Source organism: Momordica charantia (assembly GCF_013281855.1).
Source record: "Momordica charantia cultivar OHB3-1 chromosome 8 unlocalized genomic scaffold, Mcharantia_2.0 BLBB01000008.1, whole genome shotgun sequence".
Taxonomy (NCBI): Eukaryota; Viridiplantae; Streptophyta; class Magnoliopsida; order Cucurbitales; family Cucurbitaceae; genus Momordica; species Momordica charantia.
The window spans coordinates 10,616,384-10,641,351 of NW_028275166.1; the positions used below are offsets into that span (position 1 = coordinate 10,616,384).

General features: G+C 33.6%; 4 protein-coding genes across 10 annotated transcripts; 3 read left to right on the forward strand and 1 right to left on the reverse strand.

Moving 5' to 3' along the window:
• Positions 1–1,000: 1,000 nt before the first annotated feature.
• LOC111021468 (Myb domain protein) lies at positions 1,001–3,675 on the forward strand. Its single transcript, XM_022298448.2, has 4 exons — positions 1,001–1,195; positions 1,928–2,035; positions 2,929–2,993; positions 3,121–3,675. The coding sequence occupies exons 1-4, from the start codon at positions 1,109–1,111 to the stop codon at positions 3,266–3,268; spliced, it is 408 nt and encodes a 135-aa protein (XP_022154140.1). The 5' UTR covers positions 1,001–1,108; the 3' UTR covers positions 3,269–3,675.
• A 353-nt stretch (positions 3,676–4,028) lies between these two features.
• LOC111021515 (zinc finger (C2H2 type) family protein) lies at positions 4,029–7,693 on the reverse strand. Of its 2 annotated transcripts, XM_022298505.2 has the most exons (9): positions 7,467–7,691; positions 7,001–7,026; positions 6,751–6,835; positions 6,432–6,641; positions 5,062–5,184; positions 4,925–4,982; positions 4,754–4,827; positions 4,403–4,491; positions 4,029–4,320 (listed from the first exon to the last, which is right to left on the reverse strand). In XM_022298505.2, exons 1-9 carry the CDS (start codon positions 7,581–7,583, stop codon positions 4,251–4,253), a joined length of 852 nt encoding a protein of 283 aa, XP_022154197.1. In that variant the 5' UTR covers positions 7,584–7,691; the 3' UTR covers positions 4,029–4,250. The 2 variants fall into 2 exon arrangements, with proteins under 2 accessions (XP_022154197.1, XP_087984464.1); XM_088128338.1 differs by lacking the exon at positions 4,403–4,491 and having other exon boundaries at positions 7,467–7,693.
• Positions 7,694–11,957: 4,264 nt separating this feature from the next.
• Positions 11,958–15,383, forward strand: LOC111021516 (uncharacterized). 5 transcript variants are annotated; one of them, XR_015792612.1, is made up of 3 exons: positions 11,958–12,597; positions 14,283–14,464; positions 15,091–15,383. XR_015792612.1 is itself a non-coding variant. In XM_088127036.1 (2 exons), exon 1 carries the CDS (start codon positions 12,193–12,195, stop codon positions 12,583–12,585), a length of 393 nt encoding a protein of 130 aa, XP_087983162.1. In that variant the 5' UTR covers positions 11,958–12,192; the 3' UTR covers positions 12,586–12,597; positions 14,077–14,095. The 5 variants fall into 5 exon arrangements, 3 of the variants coding, with proteins under 3 accessions (XP_087983162.1, XP_022154198.1, XP_022154199.1); XR_015792613.1 differs by having other exon boundaries at positions 14,320–14,464; XM_088127036.1 differs by lacking the exons at positions 14,283–14,464; positions 15,091–15,383 and adding an exon at positions 14,077–14,095.
• Positions 15,384–17,578: 2,195 nt separating this feature from the next.
• Positions 17,579–21,993, forward strand: LOC111021500 (alpha/beta-Hydrolases superfamily protein). Of its 2 annotated transcripts, XM_022298490.2 has the most exons (6): positions 17,581–18,269; positions 19,084–19,120; positions 19,225–19,461; positions 19,536–19,583; positions 20,225–20,703; positions 21,453–21,993. In XM_022298490.2, the coding sequence occupies exons 1-6, from the start codon at positions 17,968–17,970 to the stop codon at positions 21,454–21,456; spliced, it is 1,107 nt and encodes a 368-aa protein (XP_022154182.1). In that variant the 5' UTR covers positions 17,581–17,967; the 3' UTR covers positions 21,457–21,993. The 2 variants fall into 2 exon arrangements, with proteins under 2 accessions (XP_087983998.1, XP_022154182.1); XM_088127872.1 differs by lacking the exon at positions 21,453–21,993 and having other exon boundaries at positions 17,579–18,269; positions 20,225–20,947.
• Positions 21,994–24,968: the final 2,975 nt, after the last annotated feature.

Sequence of the window (24,968 nt, forward strand, 5' to 3'; positions counted from 1 at the left end):
AGTTTTTGAATGTGTTCATATGAGAAAAATTGCAGAAGAGTGAGATTTGGAAAAAAAAAAAGAAATTGATTGGCGGTGGACTAATTTTGTAAGAAAATTTTCGAGTAATTCATGTTCTCTACATTCACTTATCTTGGCTCTATTTGTTCGTCCTATTTTTTATCAATTTAGTGTTGGAAGTGAGGCTTTGAATTTTGTTTCTTCTTATCTCCTCGAAAATTTAAACAATATTTTATCGTAATTATTTTCCCCAGCAACACCTCAAATTTTCATCTTCATTTTAAACAAAAAGTTAATAGAATAATTGTTTTGAACCATTTTAAAAGTTAAATGGTTAAAAATAAGACTTTTGAAACTATAAAGTATAATTGAAATTTATCGTAAAAGTTCAAGGACATCATTAAAATTACTTGTATCTATGTATATCTTTATTTTTACGTTAAAATACCAGTTTGGTTCCTAAGTTTTGGTTCATTTTGGTCAGTGTACTTTCACAATATTCATTTTGGTTCATGTAATTTCAACTTTAGTTCATTTCAGTCCACGTATTTTTAAAAAGTGATCATTTTGGTTCCTTAATTTTATTTCAAATCTCATATTTTACATCACAATTTCAACACGACATTTGATGACTTACTCATTCAGTAACTTTGACACCAGGTGAATTACAATCAATATATTTCTTAAAATGTAAATATTACTCTAGACTAAAAAGTTTTCGTTATCAACGAGATACTAAAATGATCACTTTTAAAAAATATAGGGGCTAAAAGAAACATTTTCAAAGTACATAGACTAAGATGAAACAAAGGTAATAAGTGCATCGACCAAAATACTATTTTACCCTTGTTTTTACAACTCACTGTCCAACGCACTGCCGATCACCATTTTAAAGTCTGAGGGTAGAATTGACATTTTGAAACAGTATTGGCAAAACTGAAACTTGCCCTAAAAATTTAGGGGTATCTTTGTATAATTAAAAAAAGATTTAAGAGAAAATTAACAGGCCGCGGTTCGAACCCGATAACCAGCAAGTAGGCGCGAAAACCCGAACGAAAATCAATCAGGGAGATCGAGGCTGTGAACTTGTGAGATATTCGGAGCAACAATGGCGCTTCACAGAGCTTTCCGGACGATCCATACCACCGTGGAGGCTCCGCGACTTACCAGTTTTGCTCTTCGCGCCCCCAAATTTGTAACCCTTTTCTCCACAATAACTTCGTTTTCCATCTGATTTCGATTCTGCTTCGGCCATCTTCTAATATTTATCCATTCTCGGCTTTTGATTTCTGGGCTTTGTATGGTGATTTGAATCATAACTGCCGATTTCGTTTCGTCTTTTGTAGAATCTTTTATGGTTTTTGAAGCTGAATCTGTTACAAAAATTGCATTTATTCCTTCTAGAAAATTGGTTTCCCGATATATTCATTTGGTAAATGGGATTTGAATTTTGGATGCCCACATTTCATGGAGAAAAGCAATGTAATAGATTGTATGTTTTGGCTGGATGGCCGCAAAGTTTCAAGCATTGTTCGTGTGCAATTTTTCTTCATCACTTCAGTGGATTTCATACAGGCTTTGTAGCTAATTACACTGCAGTTTCAGTGATTCAGACTGGATACTAGATTATTGCTTGTAAACCTTAAAATCTTGTGAAGGTTGTCTGTCATAATTTTTTTTTGTAGAAAATGGGTCTGTATGATATTGATTTATTTACAGCTGTGTGGCTTCTCATTCACTTATTTTGAACTTGGGTATCTAGGTTTACTTTACCATATTCTTTCATAACAGTTCCATAACTTATTCTAGAATTTAGAAGTTCATTTTGCTAAATGTTGTGATATGCTATTTGTTTCTAGTTAGTGAATATGGTCTCTTTAACATACACTGTTTACTATGATTAATTTCTCTAAACGTTTGATTTCAGGTAGAGGTTAAATTTGCAGATGGAAGTCTGTTCAATTTGTCAGCTGAATTCTTGAGAATATATAGCCCAGCTGTTGATGCTAAGGTCAGATCAATTGGGGGTGAAAAGGTATTGTAGAAACAAACTTTTAATTTCACCTGCACGGCCTCACTCTTTGTAACCTTCTTTTCTTTGCTTCTTTTGCAAGACATTTCCATTAGCTTTTAATCTGAAAATTGTGATCAACTCGCCCTTGATTGGTCCAATGGTTGAAGAGAAAAACACTCTTCAACCTGCGAAGTCTGATGCTAAATTGTAGTTTCCACCATAGGATTTTAAATATCTTACGAATTTTCTTGCACTAAATGCTGTAGGCAAGACAATTATCCTATAAAATTAGTCAAGATGCAAGATGTATGTAAGCTTGGTTACCACATTCACACTTATCTCTTTAAAGACAGTTGATTAGTTTTGGACCTCAAGTGTAAAAAATTTGACTGACCGTTGATGCAATAGAAGCACATGACTTCTTGCTGCTTTTTTATTTAAAAAAAGAAATGCAATAATATGCAGGGCCATACAAAAAACAAGTCCGACAAAAATGGATCTACCTATAAAAACGGACCTCAATCCAAAGAATAACACCCTAAATGATAATTACAAAGAGCCTTAGAAATCGACACTCAGAGAGAGGTATGAAATCTAACCAGCTCCCAAATTTCCCTCCAAAACGTCTTAACTCACCTCAGAATTCTACTATTCCTCTCGACCCTACTTGTAAGTATCTGATATTCAGACTCAATAGGTTTATGAGATATCACTGCCCTTATTCTATAGCTACATTTTTGGAGGTTTTCATATATAAGGGGTGTGCAATGGTCTCTTTGACTGCTCATCTTGTACAATTTTATGTTTAGCCACATTCTCATGATCTGATGCTTCTACTGTATTATCAATAACATCTTAAATTTTGGGTACTTTGTTTATAAGATCCAATTATTAAATTCGTGATTTTGAAGTAGGTGATTTCTGGGCGGCGTCACGTGGGTATCATGTCTGCAGAACCAGTTGGGAACTATGGGGTAAGGTACTTTGAAATTACTAGTAAATATGGGTGTTTCTGAAATCTAAATAATCTCTTTCCATATTGGCTTGCAAGAATCTGAACATATTATTTTGGTCCTGGAAATTTTGTTGTTGCTACAATTTGCTAGGATACTTTTTGATGACTTGCATAAGACTGGGATTTATTCATGGGATTATTTCTACCATCTCGGGAGCAACAAATTTACACTCTTGAGAAATTATGTTAGAACACTACAGAAGCATGGGCTGAGTCGAGATCCACCTAGGAGAAAATGATGGATGAGTCAACTGTTCCCGTCTTTTGAGTATCTTTTGTTTCCCAATCGTGAGTGTTCGGGTCAATTTATCTGCCTTTCAGCTAATCAACTATGAGAATCTTGTGCAATGATCAGAGGGAGTTCACTATTTAGCAAGGAGATAAAGAAGATAGGCTGCCTCAAACTGGCTGATGAGAAAAGATTCAACTACTGTACAAATTTAAATCTTACCTATATGCATTTGGGATCCTTGACTTACTATTGAGTCAAGAACCTTAGCATGAAACTAGATGCTGATTATTGCTTTAGCTCCTTAAACTCTTGAGGTCTGGAGAGTCGGTCTTAGGACCAGCATGAACTTGTAAAGAAAAAAATAACTATTTTATATTTTGATGAGATATTAAAATATATTTTGATGGTTGTCTATTTAATCTCTAAATTAAATATTTAAAGATTTCATTGTTTCGGGCTTTAAAATTATTTAATTATAATTTTATGTAATCTTCCACTGCGAGATATATCTATTAAACAAATATTGATTAATTTAATAGAATATAAATAAATGAACAAGATTAAGTCATCTTTCTATATTATATCTCCTAATCTTGATTATGGTTCAATACGTGGAGTTGCTGATTAAGATCTTTTGATCGTTGATACATGTATTAAATATTTGTCACTAGTTTATCTTGTCTGTGAATATTTCTTGTTCGTAATCAGCAACTGTAACAAAGATGTGAAAAATAATGGATTGAACTATCACATTGAATGCTCAAGTATTAACCTTCATGAAGTGGTTCTATTTCTCAAACGAATGTTATGATACAAAAATCTCATTCCTCTAGAAGCTGAACTTATATTTATAATTTTATGGATACAAATGATGGAAAGAAAACAAACTGGTTCAAAGAACAAACTTTGCCCTCTCACCTCCCTTTTCCTCTAAAAAATGAGTTGAAAATAAATCTACATTCTGTAATTGAAGAGGCAAGGGATTCCATCTATGAAGGTTTTTTCTTTCTTCCACTTTCCGAGAGGCGCTTCAGCACCTGCGGTCTCGTTCTCATTCCCCTGTAAGACGAACATCATTATCGAGTCAAAGTTGAAGCTTTCCATGAACCGATACAAAGGAAGGTGGGCAGAAGAGAGATACCTCTTGTACAAATAAATGAAGACATAAAAAAACAGCACAAATAGGACTGTCAAAATCGAAATAACAATGTAGAACCAACTTGTCCTAACCTGCAAGAACACCGAAGAACGTGTTCGACAAAAAGGAATTTCATCAGAGGTTTTCATTAGGTACAAGTGCAAGAAAATACTACAGTTATGCATTACGTGTTCATCCACTAAAAATTGATTCATGTAAAAAATGACATTCTATTTTTCTACTGGCCAGATGAACTTAAGATGATTCTTGCATAAATCGATGAGTCTGATGCATAAATGAAATATGAAATTAAGATGATTTGATCGACATTAATCGACCTATGCAACTAATTACCTCTTGACCTTGGGAAAAAGGTTTTGGCTTTCCGCTACAAGTGTGTGCATCACAGAATTGGCGCAAGAAGAATTCTACCATTTGAATTACACCAGAAGTGTTTCATTAGATAGATGATAGAAGTAGTGAAAGTGATTGGCAAATGAGGGGAGGGGAGAATTCCAAAGTTACCGTGAAGATGGCTGGCCGAAGCACCCTCGGCAACGGGAAAACAACTGTCAGCTAGAACCTGCAATGAGTTGAACAATTGGGTGGTGATTTTTTTGTGGAAATAAAGAAGAAATCTGCAAGAAATCTTCTGAGGTCACCTCACACATATGCTTTTTTCTTGCAGCAGCAGCAGGATTGCATTTACTTTTCTGTGATACTGTTTCTACCACACGGTCACAATGCAATGCACCACAGACATCCGCCAAGCACTTGATACGACTCTGGATTGAACACGAACAAATTAATTCAAGTGAGATATCAACTAAAGCTGAAGCAAACATTACTCTTTTTCAAATGTCTAAGGGACGTGTTCAGAAGCATAAGTAAAAGAAGGGACCATGTAATCTATTATCAAGAGCCAGAGGAAAATTCAGGTTTTTTTTCCTTTTTGACACATGACAGACATGCTTTTCCCAAAAGCGCTAAGGTTAATCAGACATGCTTCTCAAAACCTTTTTTTTTTTTTAATTCAACATGAGGAGGTGAAGATTTAAACTTCTAACCTTCGGTCAAGCATATATGCCTTGACTAATTGCGCTATGCTCGGTTGGCATGCTTCTCAAAACTGTTACTAAATAGTGAAATACTACATGTACTTAGGTTGATTTAACAAAGTAAATAAGAAAAGCCAGACTCATCCTTTACTAAAAAATTGTGCGTTCCCAAGTCGGTGACTCTAAGATCTTATAGCACGAAATCTATATAAATACTCCAATATAGTCTAATTGAATAGAAACTATCTGAAAGCAAAACGATACTGGTTTTCCAGAGGCCTAGTTCTCTACCTCTCTAGAGAACTCTAGTCGTCTCTTGTAGGCTAACTCACTCCCCTCCCTATACGTGATTAGCCTCATATACCCCTGCCTTACAGACTTACAAATTGCATGTTCTACAAAAAGACCAACTAGTCCCTCCCTTTCACTTTTGCCCTCGTGTATTCTTTCGTTTGTTCTCAATAAAAGTTGATTTCTTATTCCTAGTCCCTCCCTTTCAAACTAACTTTATTCCTTACCGGCTCTCATCTTTTTCTGTGAGTAAATGAAGTTCGCTTGCTACTGTAATCTATATTGCCTTTCATCTAATTTACCAACTCTACTCCCCCTGCCCCGGAAATGTATATGTATCAAACAGAGAGAGGGGGAGCATCTAATATGAAAAATGAGAAATCAATAACAAATGGGTAAACAAAACAAAATTTGTACAATGACACCAATAAATTTACATCCTTAGGAGGAAGCCTCTTTACCGGGAATGATTCAAGAACAATGACTAGAAAGAAGCCAGAACATATTGCACCTAGAGTCTCATATTATATCTCACATCCAAGATAACTTATTAGATGGCAATATAATACACAGTGAATTAATATAAGCCCACAATTTAATAGAAAAATTCTCCTAAAATGATCTCATAACGACCTACTTATCATCCCTGCTGGTTGGGAGTTGAATCATCAAAGGCGACTTACCGTGTTGAGCAAATCATAGTGCCTGTTGTCAAAATGTTGATCAAGATACTTCTCTTCATAAAATCTTTTTCTACAATATCCACACTTCCATTCATTAAAATCTAGATGGCTCTTGTGCTGTTCTTGATCTCTGAACATGTCGTTATCGGGGTGAAGCCTACAATCGGTAGAAATCTTGTATTTCCTTTTGTTCACAAAGGGCATTAGATACTGCATCAGGGTAAGAACATTCTGATTTAGTTTAATACCGTACCATATCATACCAAGCATGCCCAGCAATATAAGTAAATAAAACCCCATTTAAGGGTTGATTCAATACCTCCTCAATTATTTTCCATGCTACCCGACTCCTTTCTCTCGAGCAGTGTACCTCATGAGCATTGTTGAAATCCTGCTTTGGAGTACTGAACATCAACTCCAAAGCCCAAAAATTTATTATCATCGTAAGGAAAAGAAAATACACCATAGCATCTACTTGGAAACAAGTAATAAAAACTAGAAGGAAAAAAAACAATGATCAATTGCTCAGTCCATAAGAACATAGGTGATGTAAAGAACCAAACTGTTACCTTAGAGGGGCAGAATCTTTAGAACCCTAAGGCAAAATAACAACAAAGAAGAAGGTCACACAGAAAAGAATTGATGTTATACCAATTAGATATTGCATTTGAACTAATACGTAAGAAAATGAAAATATAAACTTAGAAGTTTGAAGGGAAGTAATGAGGTAATTCCACCTCAATCTCTCAACAGACAATTTCAAATAGTTCATTTCCTAGATGAATTAATAAAAACCCATCAACGATTGTTATTTATTCTGCAATAAATTACCTGGTCGAAGAGACCAAATCGTGAGGAAGCTAAATCAAACTCTAGAGCATTAAAACTGAGTTGCTCGTACAAAGAATTTGCTCATCCATCGTTTTTTACGGAATCAAACAATGAAATTCATTTTCTAAGATGGATTCACGGATACCCATGTCGGATAATTTGAATCTAACAGAGGCGGTTCAATTCATAGGCGAAAATATGCACCTGAATCAATGGTTGCAGAGGAAGAGTGGAAGAAACTCCGTGCGGTCGCATGAAAAGCAGGAGAAAGGGGACGAGAAGAGCAACCCATATGGATCGCCTTCCCATCGTCGCTGTCATAGAATCTCCACAAGCGGAATTGAACGCAAGCGACTCGCGGAGGAATTCAAGAAAAACTCCGAAGACAGCGAGAGCCAGTTTCTTAATTTCCAAAAGATCTGGGGCAATTTTGTATTTTCGAAATGCTCTGGGGAATGGGGGGTAATGTCAGGGGTCAAAAGGAAAAAAAATGTCAAAACACATCACGATTTAGTACGGTAGTTTAAATGTCTTTAACAACTTAGTCGTGAAAGTGTAATACAATTTTGGTTAAAATACTAGTTTGGTCTATGTAATTTTAATTTTAGTTTATTTTAGTATTTATATTTTTAAAATGTTCGTTTTGGTCCCTATTTCTACTTTGGTTCATTTTACTTCTTATACTTTAAAAATGTTTATTTTAGTCGCTGTACTTTTAAAAAGTGACAATTTTGGTCTTTTCATTTTATTTTAATTCTCATATTTTTTATCACAATTTCAACATATGATCAATATGTTTCTTACCATGTACACATTAGTTTATACTAAATAGTTTCCATTATGTATAAAATATTGTTAAAATCTTGCAAAGAGAGACTAAAATGATTACTTTTTAAAAGTACAGTGACCAAAATGAACATTTTCAAAGTACAAAGATCAAAATAACCCAAAATTAAAAGTATAGAGACCAAAGTGAACATTTTCAAAGTACAATGACTAGAATGAACCAATCTAAAAATATAGGGACTAAAATAGTATTTTAACCTACAATTTTCTACTTTTATTTATGGACCAATAAATCACTCAGGAACAGTTTGATAACTATTTCTGTTTTTGGTTTTTGGTTTCTGGATTTTTCTGTTTTTATTTTTTAGTTTTTGGTTTTTTAAAAAAAATAAAAAACAATATATGTTTTATAACCATTTTTTGTTTTTGTTTTTTTTTTGTTTTTAATATGTTTAACCATTTTAATTTTTCTGTTTTTAAAAAGCTAGAAAATTGAAAATAAGAGAAAATTCTATGTAGAATAAAGATGAAAATGATGTGGGTGCGAGTGAGAATGCTCTCCCCCATTCTCGTATTCGTGAAAATTTTTAATCCCCATCTCCACCTCATTCTTCAGTCCAAGAGATATTCTCGAGAAAGATTATCGGTTTTATAATTGTTTTTAATTATTTTTAGAATTTAAAAAATAAAAAAGTGTAATAAATATATATTAATTATTTAAAAATGGAATCGGGGACAAGATCGGGACCTACTTTTCCTATTTTTTGCGCCCAACCCTGGTTATCATCCATAATATAAAGATATGAAAATACAAGTTTGAAAAGATGTAAATAAACTTTTGGAAGATAAATTTTAGAGAGATAAATAAAAAGATTTAGAAAAAAAAATTAGTGAAATAACCATTAAAGACAAAAAAGAGAAAAATTTTGGAGAAAAAAAAAGTAAAATGGAGAGAAAAGATATGTAAAGAAAAAGGAAAGAAGAAATTAGAGAGAAAGAGAAAAATTGTAGTGGAAAAAATTTAGAGATAAAAACAAGATTTAAAATATAATTTTTAGAGGGAATAAATAAATACAAAGATAAATAAAAGTTACAGTTAGAGAAAAAAAACATATAATTTTCAGAGGAAAAAATAGATTACGAAGAAAAAAAAAGTTATAAAAGATGAAATTTTAGAGAGAAAAAATTTCAGAAAAATATTAAATTTTTAGAGAGAAAAATGAAACTGGTCTGTTAAAAAAATAAAAAATAAAAAATAAAAAACACAAAAATTGAGGGAGAGACAAATAAGAATAAATATTCAAAATATAAAAATTTTAGAGAGAGAAAAATAATTTTTGTTGAGAGAAAATTATAAAGAAAAAAATTTTTAGAGTGGGAAAGAATTTTGTTAGAGATAAATATGATAAAAAAAATTGAGTATTAGAATAAAAAAATTAGATTTTAAAAAACAGAAATCATTTTTTGAAAATTGTTTTTTTTTTTAAATTTACCTAGGATTTCAAAATGGTTTTTGAAAAACTAAAAACAAAAAATTGAATTGGTTACCAAACAACCCTATTTTTCAAAAACTAAAAAGATTATCAAACGAGCCTTAGGATCAGATATATTTTAATAATGTATTGAATATTTTTCACAAGATAGAGTAAATTATTATACATTTTAAATTACAAGAGAATAAATCATTTCATAATAAGGTTTTGAGATGGCGTATCATGTAAAAGTTATGAGACTAAATTGTTAATTGTTTAAAATTATATGACTCTTATTGAGTCTGAGGTGATTGCAAACAAAGTCTCACGTTGATTAGGGAAGACAATTATCTCTTAAACCAAACGTAAATCCGTGAGGGTCATGCCCAAAGCAGATAATATCATACCATTGTGGAGACTCGGATATCGTTGTCCTTGACAAAAAACAACTAACTCTTACCCTTAATTTTATAAATTGAACCGCAGATGACTTAAATGAAGGTTGCAGATCAATTTCTGTTGCATTCACTTACTAGTTTTATCACAAGGCAAAGTAAAAGTCTCCCTAAACTTGCTGATTTCAACGAAAATAAAGTTTTGTACAAGATCAATGCGGATCAGTGTACAAGATTGACCATTGAAGTAATCTTCCAAAACTCGAAAAAAAAAAATCAACTCTAATGTTGTTTTTTCTCTCAAACCTCTCAATTTTGTATTAGGGGTAGGTTTTACAATTAATTGAATACACGTAAGCTTGATAGGTAAAGTATCAATGGCTAAATTTGGAACACTTATAAGTTTAAAATGTCAATTTAAATATAGTTCAACTGATTAAGACATTATAATATAAATTAAAATGCGAGAGGTTAGCATCTCCACTCCCACCTATTGTTGAATTAGAAAAAAAAATTATCTAAACTTAAAATTGCAATACTTATCTAAGTTTAAAATACCAGTTCGAGTATTGCTCAACTGGTTAAGGCATTATAACTTTGACCAAAATGTTAGAGCTCTAAATACATACTATCACATATTGTTGAACTACATGAGGGAAAAAAAAAGATTGATTAAAAATTGATACATCTGATCAAGTTTAGGTGTAAAAGTTGATTTTTTTTCCAATCTAAATAAATAAAATAAAATCGAGGGTATTAATATATATGTTAAATTACAAATTTAGTTAATGAACTTTTATGGTTGTGTCAAATAGATCCTTGAACTTTCAAACTTTGTTAAATAGGTCCTGACCATTAACTCAGTCAAACTCCGTTAGTTCAGTGTTTATGTGGCTATTTACATTATGTCAAATGAAATTTGTCATGTGGAATAAATACGTAAAAGTAATTAGTGAAATTATAAATTTTGTTGTTTAAAAGAATTATAAATTTAGTCTCTCAACTTTCACAATTAGATTTTTGAACTTTTAAAATAGTATCTAATAAAAAGAAAAATTGTAGCGGGAAGCAAAAATTGTTTATGTATTTCAAAATATATCACTTGTTTTTAAAATTTTCAAATATAGTAAAAATTTTCACTCATATCAATAGTATATCAGATACTCAAATCAGTATATCAGACACTCATATCTATAGTATATTAGATGTATATCACATACATATTGTACATACACTCATATCAGTAGTATCACATATTATATCAGATACTCATATATATCAGATACTTATATCAGTAGTAAGATATATTACAAATATACTGTAGATATATTACAGATGTATATCATTTGGGTAAAGTTGTCATTTTAAAATTGGATCTCCATTTAAAAAAAATGTTATATTTAAAGAAACTAAATGTAGTTGCTATTTTACTAATTTTATTGAATATTTTTGACATATTTGCGATGCCCTAATAAAAACTATCAACTTTGTGCTCAATAGTACCCATTTCTTCCTTCACCCTTCTTTCTTCTTCCCTCCCCTTTTGTTTTTCACTTTTGATTTGTTTTATTTGGGTTAACTTACTTCTCTCGCCATATCAAAATTTTGACCTAAAACCAACCTTCAAATTATTTAGTAAGATAATGATATTAATTTTAAGAAATGTTGATTAAAACATCGACAAAATATTGATATTGATGAATATTTATAAAAAAATTATAAATATAAAAAAGTTGCTAACAAATATTTAAATAACAAACAAATATTTCACAAATTTTGAATTATTATACAACTTTTTTTTTGCTTCAATTTAATCTATCGATATAAAATCTGTGGATATAGTTAAATGTGATGAAAATTTAATATTCCTGGAGTAAAATTAATCCATCAGATTTGAAGTTTGAAAAGTCACATGGTCGAACTGCTGAGTCAAATCATTCGAGTCGAACCACCCAAACAGATCAGACTTGAACCGGTCCGAAGTATGGCTTCATAATCCGACTCTTTGTGGGTTGGGGAGAGTAAAATTGAAATTTCAGAAATAAGAAATTGAAATTGAATCGAAAGGGGAAAAAAAAAGCTATTTTTGTGAGAAAAGAAAAAATCCCCATTTTTCACTCCTCTCTGTCCCTAACATCTGATTAGGGTTTGTTCTTCTCCGATTTTCTTTGGAGTTCACTTCCGCTGTCCACCTCCATCCTTCTCTCTTCCACCTACATCAAGAGATTGGGCTAAAGATACAGCTTTATTATCTCTGGAAAGCTTCGCTCTGATTCAATGGCGTCGATGCTCCAAAAACTCGTCAGAAAATCGCCACCCACAAGAATAATTGCTGCTTTGCGTAGCCAGCCGTCACAAAATCTCTCAGCACCCTGCATTCTTCACCAGCCGCTCGATATCATCAGTAAACCAGATGGGCATTGGGATGCTAATTTGAACTCAGTTTCTGCTTCGAATCCGTCTCAGTTTTTGCAGTTTTACCCTAGTTTTCCGTTTGGGCTTTGCTTGCCGCAAATCTCCTCAACTGGGTTGGTTCCGTTCGTGCCGGATTATGATGAGCAAGATGATTCTCGGAAGTTGTGGGCTGATAGCGTGAAAAAGAAGAGGAAGCGGAAGATGAACAAGCACAAGTACAAGAAGCTGCGGAAGCGGCTCCGGAGGCAGACATAGTAGCTTTATTTGGTAAGATTTTTTTTTTCTTTTTTTCAATGGATTGCAAGACCGAGCTATTTCGTTTTGCTTTCAGTCTTGTAGATTGGGCTAAGAGAATTTCCATCGTTATTGTTCTCTAGCGGCAAATTCTTAAGAGATTATTGTTTCAAGCTCAAGTCAGACTTTTCACAGAACAGATTTGCTTTTCATTTTCCGGAATAAGTTTCGAAGTGTTCTGCTAACTTGAAGTACAAATGATTCATATGAGTAAAATAGTGATAGGTACCTTCTGGAGTAGGGTTTTATGGCAGATTTTGTTTTAATTTCAAGGTTGATACTGGTGTAAGATGAAGGGTTGTTATCTAGTTTATTCCCAATGAATCTCTGTAATGGAACAATTTTCTGGTTATATGAGATGAAATTAGACCTTTTTATGGTTCTGAATAATCAATCTGTTTGTTGTGTATGGTATTAAGTTTGCTCAATCAGAAAACACTAGGAAACAGAATTCTTTTAAAATGGTTTTATGCTCTTGTGGATTGGTATGGAGAGGGGTGATGCAATTTCCTTCAGATATTAGTGCAAACAATGCACGTCTTTCGCTGAAATCAAATTTATCTTAAACTTAAGTATAGTTAAACTGGTTAAAAGTATACATTCTCGACTAAGGAGGTTCGAGGTTTGAATCTCCACCCATACATGTCGTTAAACTTGAAATCCAATTTGTCTTATGACATTGGACTTCTCTTTTTGGACGGCTACATTTTGTTGTCCACACACAAAAGAAAGTGTAATAGTTTCATAATTTTAATTGGGCTTCCTTTTTTCCTTTGGTATCTTGACAATGATCACAAGGGTGGGATCTTGATAGTGATCACGAAGTAGCCTGGAACACAAGAAATACACGCCTACCTTCCTAATTAGTTTGCAATATCATTAATTAGTCTGTGTACAGAGTGTAATAGTTTGTTCTACTACTGGTTGTTGGACAGGAAAAGCTGGTTTTTGTTTAATTCTGCTGTAACCTTATTTGTCTTGCATTCCGATTGGCTTTCATATTGAGCTATCCTAAATATAACTTGTCTAGATATCTAAATTTTCACTAGTTTTCATCCAGCTCATTCAATTATTGCCACTTGGCTCTTAGAAAAAACTGATCGATGAGAACATCTTAGATAATCTTCTAGTACAGAACTGAACGTTGCTTCACAGGCTGGAGAATGCTGTGATAATATATGATGTATTTTCATTGCTAGCTAAGACTTATTAGTTGAGATAGCATAAACATACATTAATGTGATTAATTATGTACATTGATTTTGAAATTGAGGTAGAAGCTCAAGAATTCAATATTTCCAATATTTGGAACCAATTATTGTTGTTGGGAGCTCATCGATGTATTGATTGACGGGAGTTGACAACAATGACCCGATAGGCTTTGTTTTCTATTGTGACATGTATATGAAAGATATCTTTTCCAGAATCTATTGTCATTCTTGTTTCATGTAGTTGAAGAGGGCTTGTCCCGATCATCAAGTTGATGTAGACCGTATACTTGCCACTTCCGTCTTCTCATACATTGCCACTTGGCAATAGGTGTTCTCGGTATCGGTCTGAGTATGGTATAGATAGCATTTTAGCCTGCTGAATGATCCCATAAGAACGATAAATTTGTTATCCCTCTTGATAAGAAAGACTCTTCTACATGTTATTAGGCTAAAAGATTGTTTCATATCTGTTTATCGGAATTAGACCGATACAGCTGCTCAACCTGATCATCGATGTGCACAATGTACCTTTAGAGCCAAGCAAAGAAATATGTGAGGTAAATCCAGATTCTCTGCCATGGATGGGAGACATGTCTCATCATCCCATCACTACAACAAAAAAGAAAGAGGTAAGATCACAGAGACCCACAACTCTTTTTCCTCTATTCTTTTACATAAAACGTGGGACCCCCTTCACTTTATTCTGCCCATAGCTTAATTTCTACTTCCTAGTTATCTTTCCTTTATATTTAGTTGTTATTTAGTCATTTTCAAACATATGAGTTTGATGCTTGCTTTATGATATCTTGATTTGAAGCTTTTCTCCTTAAATTTGGGTCCATGTAGTGTGGCTGATATTATGACATGTCTGGATTAATTTTTTTTAAAGAAACTTTTTGTGGGGTCTGGAACACAAATATATTTTTGAATTTCAGGAAAATCAATGTTTGTGATTAGTTTTGACTAAAATCCCCATCTAGTACATGCATATTATGACATATCTCATATCAAGATCTCTCCTAAACCTTTTCATGGTATGAATTAAGTTTGATAGAGAGTAGAGTTCAATTGGTTAAGACATATCCTCAATGAAAAGGTCAGAAGTTCGAATTTCTACTCCGTCATAGATGTTTGGACTTTTTGCTCTATATGATTTGGATAGAGGAAATTATCATTCCCCTTCCCATGTGCCTATTCTGAATTATTTTCTTCACTATAATTGAGAATGATTTTTACCATTGGTGCTATTGATCAGGTTGAAGCTGATGGGACTTCTGAGGTCTGGAAGAGTTTTTCTCCCCTTTTTTGTTCGATCTTGATTGACAACCGAATATTCACCTAACCACATGATCCTTGACGTTTTGAATTAGTTATGACAGTAAACTTAGTTGAAAAATGGGAGTAAGCCTAGATATAAAGCTTGAAATTGAAAGAAATGTCAATATGATCGTCCTTAGAAGGATGTTTGTATTGAAAATTTGGTCCAGATGGGCTTGAGGTTTTAAAAGTTTTAATTTAGTTTCTACCATTTGTGTTGTTTTGTTTTAATTGGGTCTTTGTGGTTTTTAAAATTATAAAATATTGTTTGGATTAAATTAGTTCTTACCCCAATGAGTCTAGTTATATTTGGTTAATTGAGTTAGTTGATTGAAAAAAATAGAAAGAAATTGGTAGTTTTTTTGAGCGGGTAAAAGACGATTTAAGACCATTGGTAAGGTTGTAGGGATTCAATTGAAACTTTTAAAATTATAAAATTAAATTGAAACAAAATTCAAACTATAGAGATTAAATTATTTTTAAATTAACGAGATTGAAACAGTAGGGATTAAATTCATAATTTAACTTAAAAATTTTATATCAATGTGAAAATAAACTAGACCAAAAAAAGAGAAGGAACAGCTTTCTATGGTATGGCCTCATTATGTAAATCATGTTCAAACAATTTTGCCCTTTCACAACCAGCTAAAGGCACAAAGACCACTTTGATGCTTCAAACTTAATTTATACTGTTTTGATAATACTTACTTATTCATAAACACTTAAATATTATTTATAGAATAATCTGTCTAGGTTTATTTGGTCAGATATCGTTTTGATAACCATTTCGTTTTTAGTTTTCTATTTTTAAAAATTATACTTGTTTTGTACAATTTCGTTGGTAAGTCTTTCACCTTTCTTGAAAACATATTTTAATTCTTAGCTAAATTTGAAAAACAAAATTAATTTTTAAAAAACTACTTTCTTTTCCTAAAAAATTTAACCTAGATTCTGAAAATGTTAAAAAATTATGTATCAAAATAAAGAAATACATAGGTGAAAGTAATATTCTTAGCATAATTTTTAAAAACAGAAAATAAAAAATGAAATGGTTATCAAATGGGTTTATTTTGTTTTTATTTTTTTAAAAGGCAAAACATTCTAGTCCTATTAATTCTTTTATAACATATAGAGAATGAAATTTAGATAAAATTTCTAAATTAAATTGGAATACTTTATGCATTATTCGAATTCACAACCTCTTGGTTAGAGGTATATGTCAATTACCATTGAGTTATGCTTGTTTTGGCGTGTAAATTACTAAATTGTATTATAACGAATAAGTATAAAAACTTGAGTTTTCAAAATATCAATGTTTGATCATGAAATTGACCAACTCTGCAAATCTCGACTCGGATTAAGGATGATTCGGTAGACGAATTGGAACCTACAAAACATAACATAGTCCGATGTTAAAGTTAGTAATTGGTCGAACTAAACTCGAGAGAAAATTTAGTGTTTGCTTACCTGAAAATGATGTAAATGGGTTCTATTTATAGGCGAAACATCCGACAATGTTCCCGACAAAGCCTCAACGACTCTTTAATATAACTGTGAATAGTGGTGCATTGATGGGTCTGTCGGAGACTGGCACTGAACCGAAGTGAAACCAATCAGTTCAACCAATAAATGGGAACGAAATCTCAAGCTAGCTTGGTTGGCTCGGCCGCGCTCACTCCATCACAAGTAAGAGGATCAATGTAAGGAAATGAGCCTTATCAATCGAGGCCATATATGACTTTATTTCTCAATCAAGATGTGCCACGTGTGAGCTTAAAATCACCTCCAACAATCAATATACATATACGATACTTAGATTAAAGATGAATAACAGCTACTATTATTTTGATATTTAATATTTACTACTTATTACTGTTCAAGCTAAATTGAAAAATTTATACTTCTATGATGATATGAACGACTTTCATGATAAACATACTTAAAATTAAGTTGTCCATTCATTAAAAGATAAATAAGATGAAATGGATTGATTTTTAAAAGTTTTGATATTAAAATAGTAATTTAAAAGTGTAGGGATTAAAATGAAATTTTAAAAAATGGTATATTTGATTAATTTGATTTTGAATAGTTTTGATTAGATGAAAAATGTTTAAGTACTATTTTGGTATGTTTGACTTCCATTCATTTGGTATCAATAATTCCAAAAAATGTCCATTTTGATTCATATATTATCAACTTTAATTTATTTTAATCCCTAAACTTTAAAAAAATAATCATTTTAGTATTTATTTATAAAATTTCAACACAAATTTTATAGATTTATGGCCAAATTAAAAAAAATTTAGTGACTAAATATCATGTTAAAATTTTAATCAAATAAGAATAAAATGACCATGGTAAACGATATCCGCATATAGAGCTTAGGAAAAAAAAAAAAAAGGAAAAAGGAAAAAAAAAAGCCATTTTTTGACCAAACGAAGCATCAGCAGAGCTGAGCTCTGCGTCCGCCATTATTCCCTCTCACTTACTGAGTACTGAGTCTGCCCCTTCAAAATAATTCAATCTCCACACCCCACTGCTCCACCACTGAACCCTTTCTCTCTCTAAAACATGGTGGATTTCTGAGCAGGAGGAGCCTCGAGCCTTTGAAGAATCATGTAGCAGCAGCAGCGCCAGTCAGTCACTGGATGAACAATTTCTGTACCCCTTTTCCATTGTCTCTAAAAGCGCACAATCTTCTCAACAAACCAGAGGAATGTCGCTTTCAATTTGAATTCCCATAAATCGTCGCTTGATTCGTTTTTGGGTTTTCTGATTAGATACTTAAATTCGCGGGTTGCGACGCGGCGGCGATATGGGCGGCGTGACCTCTTCCATGGCGGCCAAGTTCGCGTTCTTCCCGCCGAACCCTCCTTCCTACAACCTCATCACCGATGATCTTACCGGCCTTTTGCTTCTTAGCCCTTTTCCCCACCGCGAAAACGTTGAGGTTCTGAAGTTACCCACTCGCCGGAGCAACGATATCGTCGCCGTCTATGTCCGGCATCCGATGGCGACTTCCACTCTGCTGTACTCGCACGGCAACGCCGCCGATCTGGGCCAAATGTATGAGCTCTTCATCGAGCTTAGCATTCACCTGCGCGTTAATCTAATGGGGTACTATTTTCTTTTCCTCTCTTTTTCTTCTCTCTGTTTTGGCATTTTGATATTCTTCTCAATTTGTTTTGGCATTCTGTTTTGGATGGTGTGTGTGAGAAATCTGTGCTTGATTTGAAATTTTAGAAGATAATGGTTTTGATTGCTTATATTTTTTCAATTTAAGCATATTTAGTTGGAGATTCAAGGCTGCAAATTGTTTTATTGGTTTTCTTTATGGAGCCTTAAGTTTTGGTTCACTTTTTTCTGAATTATATTTAGGCAGATCTTCCAATTGTGTGGGCATCATATTCACTATGTTAATTTTCAGTTAATGAACCTATCATCCTTATAAATCAAAGTTTCAGAGAGAGATTTTTGGCAAGTTTAGATACTGGGGAAGATGATAAATAGTGCATCTCAGTGAATCGAATCTTTGCCTCAAAGCATTTGTTAGTTTCTTTATATGTTATTTCAAGCACATACTGCAGGTAGGAGGAGATGTGAATCCATGCTCCCATCTTTTTGATCTTATGACTTTTGAAGCTCTTCAATTCACCAAGATTCAGAAGCTAAAATTTTACCTCTGCTAGCAACTGGTATTTCATGGAGAACACTGGAAGAACCTAATTCAGCTCCAATTAAGAATTCGTTAGATGTACTTGTACTAGCAAGTGTATCTTTGATCTTCTTGTTCAATGAAAATTCTCGAGCTCACCGTGTCTGCAAAACGGGTCTAGATAATCTAAGCGTATTATGAGAAAGTAAGAAGCAACTGGTTGAGGACACAAATTGTAGTACTCTGCCTGATTCCACTGCCTTTTACTCTGTGCAGGTACGACTATTCGGGTTACGGTCAATCATCTGGAAAGGTGTGTTGACATTTCTTTCTAATGACAGAAACAACACTGTATTCTATATCAATACAATGATAGGATCTGTCAAGTCTCATCTGAGACCTAATATTGTGTTGCAGCCATCTGAGCAAAATACATATGCAGATATTGAGGCTGCATATAAGTGTCTTGAAGAAAGCTATGGTACTAAGCAGGAAGATATCATCCTATATGGTCAATCTGTTGGGAGCGGTCCGGCTTTGGATCTTGCAGCTCGACTTCCTCGCTTAAGAGCTGTTGTTTTGCATAGTCCAATACTTTCTGGCTTAAGAGTCATGTATCCTGTGAAGCGCTCGTACTGGTTTGATATTTATAAGGTAAAATTTTCTTCTTGATTTATTTGTTTTCATATCTATGTGTAATAAATGGTAATTTTTTTTTGTATGTGCAGAATATCGACAAAATTTCACTGGTTAATTGCCCGATTCTTATTATTCATGTAAGGATGATCTTCAACCTATTTCCTCTTATGGCTTTGTGCATTGTTAGTTACATATGGATTATAGATATGATTATGTGCGACCGATGCATCACGGTTTTGAATAGGCTAAGAAGTTTGGTGCTTTCTCACTTTATGTTCTGAGGAGTTAAGAAATATGATTCACTCGTTTTTGCTGTTAATTAGTGTGATGCTACCAGAAGATGAATGAAGTATTATCATCTTTTGATTTAGTTGGTTCATTATTTATTTTCATTTTCCATGAGAAATACATGAAAATTTCGACGAGATTAACTCGGATATAGCAAGATTGATTAATGATTGAAAACAAGAATCTGAAGTCCGCTTTATCTAGGCAACAAACTGTATTACCTGGGAAACCACTGATTTTGCCTACATTTAGTCTGATAGTGTCTTGTGTGGCATGTTGCATTTGTGCATCCGGACTTTGTCAAAGATGGAGGGTATCAAATGACCATCGAGTTTAGGAACATGACAATCTTTAGAATTGATTTCGGACACCGAAAAGAGTAGAGGTTTCTCTTCATATTTTCTGTCTTTAATTTGTGCTTCTGTCTCGATGAATTGGTTTGTACAACTCCCCTGGAAAGTATTCAAGGCATATTTACGTCATTTTGCAGGGAACTTCAGATGATGTGGTTGATTGCTCCCATGGCAAGCAACTTTGGGAACTCTGTAAAGAGAAATACGAACCGCTATGGCTAAAAGGTGGAAACCACTGTAATCTTGAGCTCTATCCTGAGTATATTAGGCATCTACAGAAGTTTGTAGCAACGGTCGAGAAACCTCCGTCCCAACGATACAGTGCTAGAAAGAGTACAGACCAATATGAGCAGCCTCGGAAGAGCACGGATTTTTTCGAGATTCCAAGGAAGAGCACGGACCGGAGAGAAAAGCCGAGGCGGAGCACCGATCAACCAGAGAGGCTGAAGAATCACTCCAGTGCTACTGATAAATTAGAAAAGCTCAGACTCTCGTTTAATCATGCGGAAAGGTCCCGCAGAAGTGTTGACTGCCATGAAAAGTCACGGAAAAGCGTCGACCACCAGCTGGAAAGAGCAAGAAAGAGCGTCGATCGGCTTGATAGAATACGAACCGGGTAATTCTTCCTATAGATTGACTGCAAGATTCAAGGAATGGGTGTGGGTTTGCAAGGAAAAAAAATCATTTTAGTTTTTCTTTCTTCTAATTTATTATCTCCCTGCTGGCTGCTGCTGTGTAGTTTGGCTTGTCACAACCTATAATATATAAACTTTTGTCATGAAATGAGAGAAGGATTTGGTGTCATTAAGAAACCTCTCCATCATTTGTTGCCGAGTGGTAAAGAAAAACTGATTTCTTGACACAGTTGAGTAAATACTTCCCATAGAAGCCCACTTTTTCAGTTTCAACTTCATTTATCAGAAATTTCTGAACTTTTTGCACAAGAAAGTTTTTGTTTTTGGAAAAACACGGAAGCCCTCGTGTTCATAATTGCTACACGATAGGAAGACCCAACGGAAGCCCTTTCACTCCTTGATTTGAAGTAAAGAGGTAACTCCAGGCAAACAAAAAAATCAGCGAATGAAAGAGCTACTACTTCTCGCACTTCAAGTGCATATCCAAATTCACGAACTTTAACCCATATCCCCATTTCTAGCCAAAAAAGTTTTGCTCAAATGCAAGTATTACTCCAGTGTCATAGGTTCGTCATCTTTAAAGTTCATCCTTTTGTCAACACTTGCACAAAAAGTAACACGATAGAAGTTACACAAGCACACAGATCAAAGAAACAAAGTACTATACATCACGTTATGGATCGAAAAGTTTTAGTCGAATCGAAGGACTCATGATCTTGTATGATTGCAGGTGACAAAGACAACCAAGGTAGATGGGATGTGGATTCAAAATGTAGCGATGATGATTACAAAGAAGCCATAGTCAAAGGTTGATGATGAAGGTAATTTATTTGAATACCAAAAAGTGTTGGAAATTGAAGACATGGTGGCTGAAAAAGGAGCATGCGCAGCTCAGTCTGAACTGAACTGAAGAAGACTTTGCATTTGCAGCAGATGGAGGGAGGGGTAGATTTTGACTTTCTGTCACACTTTCACTCTCTTTTTCAAAGCTTTCTTCTGCAGAATCTATGATGTCTGGTCTCCAAACAGACATGAAAATGCTTGCAAAGTTGTCCCTTTTCGGCCGCCTGTCGTTTGACCTTCTTGCCACGAATCTTTTTGTTCGAGGACCGAATCTTCAATCTCAAGAAAGGTAATCAATACTTTATTTATTGATTGAGTTATATTTAGATTGACTCTTCTCGTGACTATGGTCTCAAGTTAAAGATGTTCAGTTTTTCTAGAACAAAACTTGTGTAATAACGTGTTTTGAATTGTAAACGTTGTTTTTATCTTGGTTTCTTCCAAATTGGTTTTACGGATGGCATGTTTTTTTTTTTGAACCAACTAAAGTAGTTTTTTTAACAAATCATATGCTTGTTAGTTGTTTATAGCAGGGTACTACATTTTTATAAATTTTCATTGACATTTTTCATATGTCCATGAGTTTGACATTGACATAAATGGTAAATTCACATTTCTATTATAGCATGAACAATGAACAAAATATAAAGAAGATCAACAAAATAGCACTAATAGGATTGTAGTGTTAATAATAATTATTTTAACTTATTTAAAAGTGTGAAAGAATTATTTGTTAACCTTTAAAACCTTGTTTTATATAAAAATTTTAAGGTCTTGATAAACTTAACATATAAATAAATCACCTAATCACTTTTTGAGTACAATATGTGAAGGTGGGAATTCGAATTCACAACTTTATGATTGGATACATGTATCTTAACACGTTGAGCTATGGTCTAGTTGGTCTCTATCATAATTAGGGATGACAAAAAAATCCGTGGGACTCGATCTCCATGGGTACCCGACTCGACCGGGTCGGAGAATCCTCGGTTTGATTAAAGACGGGTCAAATTGCTAAATATTTTATTAAGTTTTATATGTAATAATATTAATATATTTTAATTTTAATAAATACTTTTTAAAGTTTTTTTTTAAAAAGGTCCAAGTCCAATGCCCGTTTAGCCATTTGTTTTTTACTTTTAACACCCATAAAATGAAAAAATAAAAAATAAAAAATTTATTGGGGACGGGTTTTTGATCGGTGAATCTCCGCCCTGTACCCTTGGGGACAGGCGAACTTCGGGACAGGGCGCGGGATGGGGATGGCCCCAGCCCTACCTTGCCTCGTTGCCATACTTGATAATAATTCTCTCTAACTTATTTTTCTTTCTCTAGCATATTCTTACTCTCTATTCCTTTTTTTCTCTAACTAATCTCTCTCTCAAATATATTTCTCCCTCTTAAAATTTTGCTCTATTTTTGGGTGGTTTTGTTTTATACTAACATATCGATCTCTCTCTAATATATCTATCTCAAATGAACATATCGATCTCTCTCTAATATATCTATCTCTCAAATGTTTGATTTAAGGCAAAAGAAAAAAATATAATTTTTATTTCTTAAAAATAAAAAATAAATGACTATAAATGGGGCTTCCTGAGTTGAATTGAATTGAGGTACTTTTTGACCTAATTCAAATCGTTGAACCCTAACAACTCCTATTAAATAATAAACTTAATTCAATCTAACCCTGAAATATTTAGATTTGATTGGTTCAGGTTATTCAATCACTCATTTAAAATATTGCATAACAAAAAAAAAAGTAAATGATAATATCTTCGACATTTTTTTATATATTATCTAGCATTGATTCGTAAGTCAATGCCAACATGAGCATAGGTCATAGGTAGTTAACATCTACTCCTTTCTTTGAAGTCGAAAGTTCAAACTCCCATATCCCAATTTATTAAAAAAGAAAAAGAAAAGATGAAAAAAACACTTTAAAAAGTTGCTTTTAAAAGCTGTTGCAGAACAAATAATTGACAAAGAATTATTCAATGAAATAAAGTTTTGGTCCATAAGGTATGGTTGCTTATGGTAGAGTAGCTTTCTACGGAAACTTTTGAGGATATGTTTCTATTTGGTCAATAAGGTATAATTGCTTCTCGCATTTCGGCTCCGACTCGGGTTTTGATGACATTTCCAGCTAACCCTAGCTAGAATTCTACTGCAAAAGTTTCATTTCCTTGTTTCTTCGGAGCACAGTTTAAGTAACCCCTAATGATTTCTCAAGTGACAGAGATATGATAAGATTATAAACACAGCATCAAAGGAGACGAAGAAGTTTATGGTTCAAAGATCCAAAACGTAGTTTTCTTCTACGGTTTCAGAAACTTTGTTTGGGTTTTTTCATCTTCCATTTGGATCACTGGTTTATTCAGGGAGTGTAAGGAAAGAGAGGAAGAAGGTGGAAATTAAGGAAAGAGCAATTATGGCAAACCATTTAACTCTAGTTAGTCATCGAAGTTTGACTCCAAAACTCGTTCTCAGACAAAATATATTTTATCCAAATAATTACAATTTATTTCTCGATTCAAAAGTTGTCGGGGAGGGAGAGGCTCCCCCCTTCTCCTTTGTTCCAAAAAGTAAGCTTCTCTTCTCCCCCGATATGTTCACTTTGAGCGCTATAAATACCTTCTCCTTTCTTCCTTCTCTCAAAGAAGAGAAAAGGATTGACACCACCCTCGAGATAAAATTTGTTAGTGTGGTAGTTTGAGAGTTCGTGTTTCAATTGATATCTACAAACCTTTGCGGCGGAGAACTAAAATTAACCTTGATGTTCCAATAGAGGTGGTTGGATACCAATGCACTATGAACGATTGCTGAATTTTTGTTACCATTATCGCTAGTGGGTCATATTATAAAAGATTGTGAGGATGTTTTCAACCGTCATGAATCTTGGCTTCGTTATCAAAAAAAAAAAAAAACGTCAGTGGTGTGGCCATAATTGTATAAATAGGACGATACAAATTAAAATGGTAGAAGAGATGTACCAGGGACAGGAAAACTTTACGGGAATCAGCAGTCGGGGTAGTTCCGTCTTTGGATATGGCAGTTGCGGTTTCTTCTCAAGGAGCAAATTTGGAGGCAAATTTTAGGGATATTAATGGGCGGTCTCCAATTTCAAGGGAGGAAATTCCGCTTCCCATTACTTATTATGGTGGAGAATACGGGAAATGTGAAGGAATATTTACCTTTCCAATCATGGTTACTAGTGCCATAAAAAATACAAGATTCCTCCACTAATTGAGGAGTTCCCCAAAAGTATTGAATAGGGATGAAGATGTTGTGACTTTGAGGAAGGTGTTTTGTGGGCTGAATTTTGTTCATATTTCTCGTTTTTTGAATAGACAAGATGTTTTATTGGCCAAGCATGTAATTTATAATCGCTTATCTTTGGGAT

Bases quoted from the DNA above. Each gene is read 5' to 3' on its own strand.
- LOC111021468 (XM_022298448.2), top strand. From the start codon at position 1,109: ATGGCGCTTCACAGAGCTTTCCGGACGATCCATACCACCGTGGAGGCT. The intron at 1,196-1,927 runs GTAACCCTTTTC...GTTTGATTTCAG, and splicing joins CTCTTCGCGCCCCCAAATTT to GTAGAGGTTAAATTTGCAGA. The intron at 2,994-3,120 runs GTACTTTGAAAT...ACAATTTGCTAG, and splicing joins GTTGGGAACTATGGGGTAAG to GATACTTTTTGATGACTTGC.
- LOC111021515 (XM_022298505.2), bottom strand. From the start codon at position 7,583: ATGACAGCGACGATGGGAAGGCGATCCATATGGGTTGCTCTTCTCGTC. The intron at 7,027-7,466 runs GTGCATATTTTC...ATTTTGCCTTAG, and splicing joins CTCTGCAACCATTGATTCAG to GGTTCTAAAGATTCTGCCCC. The intron at 4,983-5,061 runs GTGACCTCAGAA...AACTCATTGCAG, and splicing joins GAAAAAAGCATATGTGTGAG to GTTCTAGCTGACAGTTGTTT.
- LOC111021516 (XM_088127036.1), top strand. From the start codon at position 12,193: ATGGCGTCGATGCTCCAAAAACTCGTCAGAAAATCGCCACCCACAAGA.
- LOC111021500 (XM_088127872.1), top strand. From the start codon at position 17,968: ATGGGCGGCGTGACCTCTTCCATGGCGGCCAAGTTCGCGTTCTTCCCG. The intron at 19,121-19,224 runs GTGTGTTGACAT...ATTGTGTTGCAG, and splicing joins ACGGTCAATCATCTGGAAAG to CCATCTGAGCAAAATACATA. The intron at 19,462-19,535 runs GTAAAATTTTCT...TTGTATGTGCAG, and splicing joins ACTGGTTTGATATTTATAAG to AATATCGACAAAATTTCACT.